This window comes from Calliphora vicina, chromosome 2, assembly GCF_958450345.1.
Source record: "Calliphora vicina chromosome 2, idCalVici1.1, whole genome shotgun sequence".
NCBI lineage: Eukaryota > Metazoa > Arthropoda > Insecta > Diptera > Calliphoridae > Calliphora > Calliphora vicina.
Genome location: NC_088781.1, coordinates 25876510 through 25886294, shown reverse-complemented (window position 1 = coordinate 25886294; position 9785 = coordinate 25876510). Strand labels below are relative to the sequence as shown.

General features: G+C 28.7%; 1 protein-coding gene across 1 annotated transcript in view; it reads left to right on the top strand.

Moving 5' to 3' along the window:
* Positions 1-1404: 1404 nt before the first annotated feature.
* The window catches only part of LOC135952195 (probable G-protein coupled receptor CG31760), a 35729-nt gene continuing 27348 nt past the window's right edge, over positions 1405-9785 (top strand). The window contains exon 1 of the mRNA XM_065502035.1: positions 1405-2251. Coding sequence (XP_065358107.1) covers positions 2012-2251 — 240 coding nt within the window. The 5' untranslated portion in view covers positions 1405-2011. The remainder of the gene's footprint in view (positions 2252-9785) is intronic.

The following is a 9785-nucleotide window of genomic DNA, read 5'->3' as shown; positions in this document are numbered from 1 at the left end:
TTAGTAAGAGAGCTATATTCGGCTGTGCCGAATCTTATATACCCTTCACCAAATTATACTTCAAAATACAAATTTTAAATATTTTTAGGTAAACCAAATTTTTTTTTTCCAAAGTTGTTTTTTTAATTTTTTGGACAAATTTTTTTTTTCGAATTGTTATTTTAAGGGCCATTATTACAACTTGCCGTTATAGTTAAAGTTACCTTTAAGGTACATTTTCTATAGCTTAAAGTTACCTTTAACTATAACGGCAAGTTGTAATAATGGCCCTAAATGTTTCAAATTAAAAAAAAATAAATTTTTTGTTTTTCAAAATTTTTTTTTTGTTGAAAAAAATTCGTATTAAAACATATTTTTTCCGATTCTTATATACGTCGTTGCAAAGGTCTTTGAAATATCTATCATTAGATATCCATATTGTCTATATTAATGAATTAGTAATCCATATATAGGTCAAAAATCGAGGTTGTTCTGGTTTTTTCCTCATATCTCAGCCATTTGTGGACCGATTTTGCTCATTTTAAATAGGAAACTTCTTGTAAGCATGGCTGACAGAATTATTGAAAATTTGGTTCCCGAAGATATCTGGGGTCTTCATAAAATTGATTTCAACAGACAGACGGACAGACAGACAGATAGACAGGCAGACATGCGGACATGGCTTAATCGACTCCGCTATCTATAAGGATCCAGAATATATATACTTTATAGGGTAGGAAAATTATATTGTGGAAATAACAAACGGAATGACAATCTTATATAGTATACCTTTCTCACGAAGGTGAAGGGTATAAAAATTGGGTGAAAAAGTGTTCGATGAAAAATAAATTTTGGAGTAAAAAAATTCGTTTAAAAAAAATGTTGGAGAAGTGTATACAAATAGAACCTTAATTTTTCACAAAATAAAGATTTTTCACTAAAAGCCGAATTTTTAATTCACTAAATATTTAAAGAAAATTATAAAAATGCAATTTAGAAACAAAATTTAATAACTTTTGATTGGCCAGTGCAATTACTATCAATTAATTAAATATTAAAACAAAGTAAATCGACTTAACATGTTTTAAAATGGAGTTAAAAAAATGTTAAGTTTTATTAAGAAATCAGTTTTCTAAAATAAATTTGAACATTTTGTAAAAAATGGCCAATTTAGAGAAAAATTTAATCCGTTTTTTTGTATATTTTTCTAAAAATAAAACAAAATCTTGTCTAGATTTTTTTGTTTAATTTATAAGCTAATAATTCTTGCTGTAAGTTATTTTTATTTCATTACAATTACGATAAATTACTATGAATGTATACAGACCTGTTAATGTCAACACTCTTGCAATTAAATTTCATTTTTCACTGGCAAATAAAATAAAATAAATTTTCCCCCATTTATTTTCGTTTAATTTCAGTAAGATTTACAGCAGTGACAGGAACAGCAAAAGTAACAGCAACAACAACAACAAAATACAACTACTACTACTTACTACCCATATGAATAATAACAACAACAATGAAATGCTTGCTTACAATATGGCTACCATAAGCCTGAATAATGCCAACACAACAACAACAACAACAAAAACAAACGTCTACAACACCATTAATAATAACAACAATAAGCATAATAATAACAAAAACGAAAGCAACAAAAATAAAAATACTTTCAACTTAGCACAACGGAAGTTAAGACAAACAACAAAAACTACTACTACAACTGAGGCAACAATAACAACAGGAAATTCAACAGTTTGCCATAACAGTTCATGTTTAAATAATTCTTCTTCTTCTGCTTCGTCTCCTTCAAATACCACTTGTATTACGTGGCAAACAGCAACAAGTTCTTGCCACAATTTTATTAAATCGAATAATAAACGGAATTATATTAACTCCACTTTGCCATTGTTGGACTCATTATTTCGAACAACAAAAGCAGCAACAGCTAGTACATCATCCTTAACAACGTCATCAACACAAACGTCATTGCTGTCAGAAGTGTTTTCATTAAAAACAACATTTAAACATGTTTTGTTGGCATTTAATTTTTATAATCCTATTAGCAGCAGTTCAATTGCAAGTTGAATATGCAACAGCACATTATGTTGCCAATTCCTCCGCTGCTTTAGCTGCAACAGCATCATCAGCAGCTGGAGCTGTGGCAGCCTCATCAGCAGTAGCCACAATCCCATCAGCCATTAGCTCCACATCCAGTTCAACATTAAATAACATTTTAAGAATCGGTGATGGCAACATAATAAACAGGGTAAGTACCAGGATAAATACTCTTACCAAACAAATAATTTAAGTATTTGCTGTTTATTATGTAAATCACTTTGGAAAAATGATATAAAAATGTGTGGAAAATTTATAAATTTTGTATTTTTTTTTTAATACTACAGATGCATTCACTAAACACTTTTAGGTTTTCACTAAACACTGTGTTTTTGGAAATTTCATATGGAATTTTTATGGTTTTAAAATTTACTGAAGTTGAGCTCCTGATTAAGTACCATTCTTTAGTTTAATATATATGGATGATTGCTTACTTTAAAAATAAAAATTGACCAATTCGGGACAAGTAGTACCCTTCACCAAAGTACATTAACTTTAAGATAAATATTTAACACAATGTTTGTAAAAGCAAGTATGAGCGATATTCTTAGATTCGGCACAATCTTATATACTAGAAGACTTAGGTAGTTCATGAAAGAACTAGTTCAATTGAATGGTTCAATTTTTGGAACTAAAAGAACTAGTTCAAATCGTTTGCTCATTTTGTTCAGTTTTTAACTCTGAACTAAAAGAGTGATCTCGTTGTTTTTCCAGCTTATTTTTATACGAATTCTAACAGTATAAATATAATATGTAGTTCAAAAGTCAAAAAGAGCGATTGAACTAGAAGAGCTACCTATTTAATTTTGAAACTATGCATTAAAAGGAGCCATTGAATTGAACTTTTAAGCACAAGTCTATTTTGTGAATCCAGCAATCCAGATATAAAATAGATAATCGAGGTAGTCGCGGTTTTTTGCTCATATCTCAGCTAGTTGTAGGCCGATTTTAAATAGCAACCGAAGCTGGACTATAGCGGATATATTGATGTATTAATAACATATTTACATTATTTTTTCTGAGCACTGTAAGCGAATGTTCCGTGCGTTATTTCTGAAATACAGCCTGATTTGCTGCGAAGGGTGTGTGAAAATTGAAGCCGCAGCGGCCAAATGCCCGAAATCATATTTTTTAATACTGAAATTAGAGATTTATGGACCAACTGATATTTTAGATTTCTCAAAATATCAAAAGGAATTTTATCGTAAGCGACATACACACTGTGGTTCCAAATCAAAATCTAGGTGGACAAAATTATGAAAATCGGTATCTTCAGAATTTGGAAAAACTAAGTTTTTTCGGAAGCTGACAATCTGCTCTCCTCCAATACAAATGGAGTTTTCAATTGGACATTTCGTTTTCTCGACAGATGCGCCAGAAGTTCAACAAATTTTGAATCATATTTTCGTTATTTTTTTTTTAATATTTTACTGCTTTACTAAAGCAGTCCAATGACTATATACAGCATTAAAAGAAACTTCTGGGGAATGTCTTTGTAAAAAAATTTTTGCCACCCTCCGAAATACTTTTTTTTAATTTTTACGGAATGGAATTTTTAGAAATATTTCTTTATTATTGATTTTTATATATCTAGACCCTATTGTAACTTTAAATATAGTAAATACAGATCTTTTTAATAATTTAGTTTCAGAAAGACATGAAAACGTATTTTTTTTAATTTGTATACCCTTCACCATGAGTGGCAAGGGTATATATAAGTTTTCTGATTTTGACCTAATCTGGATTACTAAGTCATTAATATAGACAATATGGATATCTAATGATAGATATTTGAAAGACCTTTACAACGACGTATATAAGACCATAGTAAGTTGGACATACAATGGGTCAAAATCGGAAAAAAATATTTTTTAACCCGAATTTTTTTTTCATAAAAAATTTTTTTTTTTTTCATAAATTCTTTTTCCAAAAAAAATAATTAAAAAAATTAAAAAAAAAAAAATTTTGAAAAAACTTTTTTAAAAAAAAATTAAAAAACAATTTGGAAAAAAAAATTTTGATTTTTTTTAAATAAAAATATTAAAAAAAAAATATTTTTAAGTATAATTTTGTGAAGGGTATATAAGATTCGGCACAGCCGAATATAGCTCTCTTACTTGTTTATTAATGTTTTTTTATATGTATATCTAGACCCTACTGTAACTTGAAAAAAAGTTTATATGGATCTTTTAAACATTTTTTTTGAAATCGGATTCTATTCTATCTATATAAAAAGAGCGCCAAATAATTTTGTCCACCTAGATTTTGATTTGGAACCACAGTGATACAGTGGGAAATAAATATGTAACTTTTAAATCGTTAGTCCGGTTTGAATGAAATTTCACATCCGAAAAGAGGAAGTGTTGTCCAGTTTAAGTTTTGAATTTGGACCTCATGGGCTAACCAGGGGTGCCGTCATGGTCTCCAAAAGTAAGACACCTCGGGTTTGTTAAATTTTTCGCATTTGAAAATTAAATTTTCAAAATTTTTACCCATCCTACTCCAGTTTTTTTTTTGATAACAGCGTGTCCAAAAATTTCCACATTTTCTCCACTTTTCCTTTATTGGACTAACAACAAATGTATGTGTCAAATAAAAAATAATTGTTTAAAAATACTGACCGAGTTCAAAGTTGTATGCATTTGAATTTTTTGGAAAACAAGTACTGCTTTTCTTCTTAAGTTATCTAAAAAAAAATCTACCACCAAATATTTCAAATGAAAAAAAATTTAAAATGTTTGATACCCATCAGGTCCATCTAAAAGACGCCTAGTTTCCATGTAAAATTCAACTTTAGTGCAAAAATTCTCAAATCGCGTAGTCGATATCATAATATAGTAACTTATTTTAAATGACCCAATATGTTCTTTATTATTTTGTAAAGATTTCCAAAAACCCCGACGCACGGTGGTTCATATCTCAATTTCATCGGCCAAAAGTCCAACTTTTTGTTAACTCCGATTTCAAAAATTTTAATGCCATTCACATTGAAACTAAGGTAGCCAAAAAATTAGATAAAAATATTGTCAATTGTGTGCTTGGCATGCTGTTAAAGTCAAATATTTTATGTCATTTTATAAAAATGTGATTTTTGTAAATTTGATCAGAAGTAAATTATCATTACTCGCAAACTATTATAGATAATTGGATGATTTTTCTTTTGTTATGTTGGTAGGATAATAGTCTTTAAGAGCTGATATGATTTGTCATTGTACCGTTTATACCCGATGTGTTATTAATTTTTTTTCTCAGATACTATATTTTAGCCAAATTTGAATTTCAGTGGAGTAAAAGTGCTTAGGGTCAAAAGGGGTTTAACAAATTTTACAACCAGGAGAAAGTCCAAAGTGTCCTCTTTAAGCCTATATATACCTGTTGACCTGTTTTGACCTGTTTGTTGAACACTTTTTTCATTTGAATGAAATAACTCCCAAATTTTTGTTCTATTTTTATTTTATTTGTTCATATGACTGGCGCAAAGTACAAGTCGCAATTTTGAAGATATTGCGATAAAATTTGGTACATAATTTTTTTTCGGCCCGAGGACGAAGTCTATTGCAAATTACTGAAATCGGTCCACTATTTCATCTAGCACCCATACAAATGTTCTCCCGAAGTTATACTTTATCAGTCGTAAATGGTTAATTTATATATGTATCTACACAAATTTTGCTCCAAATAAGTTTTATATAAATTGAATTAATGTCACCTAATTTCATGGCGATCGGTCCATTATTAGTTATAGCTCCCATATAAGACCCACTTCCGAAAATCACTTTAACGAGCATAAATCTCTTAAAAATTTTGGTATAAACACAAAAAATAGAAATAACTTCCATATAGACATAAATCACACGACCTAATTTCATGACGATCGGTCCATGATTAGTCATAGCTCCCATATAAGACCCGCTTCCGAAAATCATTCATGAAAATAAATTATAGTGTAGGGTATTATATAGTCGAGCTTGGCGGAACATACTTCCTTACTTGTTTTTAACTGCTGATAACTTTTTTAATAAGTATAGCTGATTCAAAAAACAAAAAATTTGCATTTTCATACTAAATGCTATAAAAAATTAAAAGCTCAACTTTAACCTTAAATTGCGCAACAACTGCTGAACCGATTTTAATGAAATTAAAACTGGAGAAAAATTCAAGAAGTTATCTGTCCACCAAAAAAAATTTCTAAAATATCTCTATCGGTTCAAAAGTTACAGAGTTTTGGCCGATGAAAAACGAAAATGAGCCACTGTGCGACGCCAAAAAACTAAAAAAAATTTTGGAAATTGCGGGATTCCTGTTAACAAATATATATTTTTTCCATTTTCAATAGAATAATATATATAACTGTAAAATTTCATTAAAAAATATTCATAAATAAAAATTTAATTTCAATTTGAAAAATTTGTACTTTGCAAAACTCAATAAAAATAAATTTTTGTCACATTTTTCCATGAATTTCTTAATTGTCAAAAGTTATAAATATTTCTGAAAAACAGACAAAATGGGTTACTATATTTTGATAAACATATCGTCCCCTCAATAAAACAATGGTGTATAAGCATATACACCATTATTTTTTTATTGCATAATAAGAATCTACATAACTGATTCTATACACGCAGAGAAAAAATATAGTTGGGCATGGTTACTGTAACCATTTCAATATTGTTACAAGTTTTTTAACAATATTATAGTCACAGTAACCATTTACATGATTGTGGTAACCATAATATGGTTAATTTACGATTCACATGATTGTATCAACCATATATATGGTTACAGTAAACAAATATATGTTTGTGACAACCATTTATATGATGAAGGACTTATCATATTATGGTGCTCTCGGCTTAAGGCTTATCATAATCTGAGAACAACATATTATGATAAAATAATTCATCATAAATATGGTTGCCACAAACATATATTTGTTTACTGTAACCATATATATGGTTGATACAATCATGTGAATCGTAAATTAACCATATTATGGTTACCACAATCATGTAAATGGTTACTGTGACTATAATATTGTTAAAAATCTTGTAACACTATATAAATGGTTACAGTAACCATGCCCAATTATATTTTTTCTCTGCGTGTATGTGGTGAAAATTTGGTGAAATTCTACTTCCAAAAAGTGGGTCAATAGATCAAATGAAATATTACATTTTTTCTAGATGTCTACTAACACAAACATTTTAAACTCGATTATTTCGAAATGGCAAAAAAATTATACACTATTGTTTTATTAAGGGGACGATATAGTGATTTGAGAATTTTTGCCCTAAAGTTGAATTTTATATAAACAAGTAAGAGAGCTATATTGGGCTGTGCCGAATCTTATATACCCTTCACCAAATTATACTTTAAAATAAATTTGTTTAAATATTTTTAGGTAAACAAAATTAATTTTTTTTTTAAAATGTTTTTCCAAATTTTTTTTTTTAAATTTTTTTTAAAAATTTTTTTTTAAAAAATTTTTTTTTTTTAGTTTTTAAATTTTTTTTTTTTTAAAAAAAAATGTATGACTTAAAAAAATTTGTTGATGAAAAAAAAATTCGGGTTAAAAAATATTTTTCCCGATTTTGACCCATTGTAGGTCCAACTTACTATAGCCTTATCTACATCGTTTCAATGGACTTTGAAATATCTATCATTAGATATCCATATTGTCTATATTAATGACTTAGTAATCTAGATATAGATCAAAAATAGGTCAAAAATCGAGGTTGTCCCGGTTTTTTTGCTCATATCTCCGTTATTTATGGACCGATTTTGCTGATTTTAAATAGCAAACTTTTCGAAAGCATGTCTGACAGAATTATTGAAGATTTGGATCAAGAAGATATCTTCAGAAAATTGACAGACAGACAGACGGACATGGCTTAATCGACTCCGCTATCTATAAGGATCCAGAATATATACAGTAGCCCAATAAAGGCTACATACAGGAATTCAAATTAAATTTCTTTCGTTGAAAGCTGTATTTGTAAGTTAAAAGTAGTGAAATATATTTGTTAAAAAAATAAATTAAAACAACATCACTTAAGTCGGGTTTAGCTACATTTCCTATCACTTCCAAAATTTCACCGTTATTAAATTTTTTGATTCTGAGTCAAATAACGAAATTTTTGGTTTTTTTGGCTTTAATGTTCAAAATATTATGAAACTTAATAGTCCCGCCCACCCAAAAGTAGGAGTGACCGAGAATAAATTTTACGTTATTTTACTCCGAATCAATAACTCTAATAACGGTGAACTTTTGGGCGTTATTTGAATTTTTTTGCTAAAATCGACATAAGACATTTATGATTATATATCTCATAAAAAAAAAACTAAAAAAACTGCTTTAAATTAAAGTAACATAATAATTTTTCCTGTATGTAGACTTTCTTGGGGTACTGTATACTTTATAGGGTCGGAAATGAAAAATGTAGAAATTACAAACGGAATGACAAACTTATATATACCCTTCTCACGAAGGTGAAGGGTATAAAAATGAAATATTTTAAATGAAAAAAAATTTTTGTTAGTCCAAGAAAGGAAACATGAAATCGGGAAAATTTGAACTGGAGTAGGGTGGGTAAAAATTTTGAAAATTAAATTTTCAAATGCGAATATCTCCTAAGATATAAGAGATAATTGTAGTGCTCCATGTGGAGATTATATATATAAATGTGCATTTTTTTTGAAATCCGAACACAAATGAAGAAATAGGATCGATTTAAAAATTTAACATACCCGAGGTATCTTACTTTGGGGACCCCTGACCGTCTTTCTAGTGGGTCCTTGAGGTCCAAATTCAAACCGTTTAGAAGTTACAGATTTATTTCCCTCTTTTGTTCTATACCACTGTGCGTTGTTAATATACATCCAATTGGCTTTGCAAAATATGTGATTCGATTAAAAACTTAGATTCGAGAAGAAATATATATTTGAATATAAGCTGATACCTTAACATGACCCTAATCCCTGATTAGTATGCCCCTTTACAGCTACTCATCTGTTTTCTTTTTTCAGCAAACATTATAAATGTTAACTAATTATAATTAAAATCGAATAAAAAGTGATACACATTATTTACTATAAACGTATGTGTGTCAATAACAGTTCATTAAACTTAATCCCGCCAATACTGAGAATTATATGTGAAAAAAAATTAAAACGACTAGTAATTAAAAGGTCAAATGGCGGGATTAAAACAGATGAAACAAAACAAAAAAAAATAGAATTACTAGAAAAAAAAAACGTTCAAAACAACATGAATGAGAAACAAATAGAAATAATAGAAAAAAAACCTATAAAATATACACGACGCTCTTAAGTACATCAACACTTGGGCTTTTTAGTTGTCTGTCGTCTATCATAAATAAAACACACACTTCTTCCCAGCAGTTAATCAAGTAGTCAATGTATCCCTTATAGACAATAATTGTAACTAATGTCTTATCACTTGGCTAACTCCATTATATATTTTCGGTCCTTTTTCATGTATGTGCTCTTTGTAGTGCAGAGAGAAGTTAATTGGTTACTTTATACATTCCAGGTAATCTATCGTGAATTCAATTGCCACTTAAGTGTCTCTATGTAATTTAGAGTGTAGTCGCTTTAAACAATTTGTGAGTAATTCGTACAAACTGCTTTTATACAAATTGTATTGATATAATTCTCATACA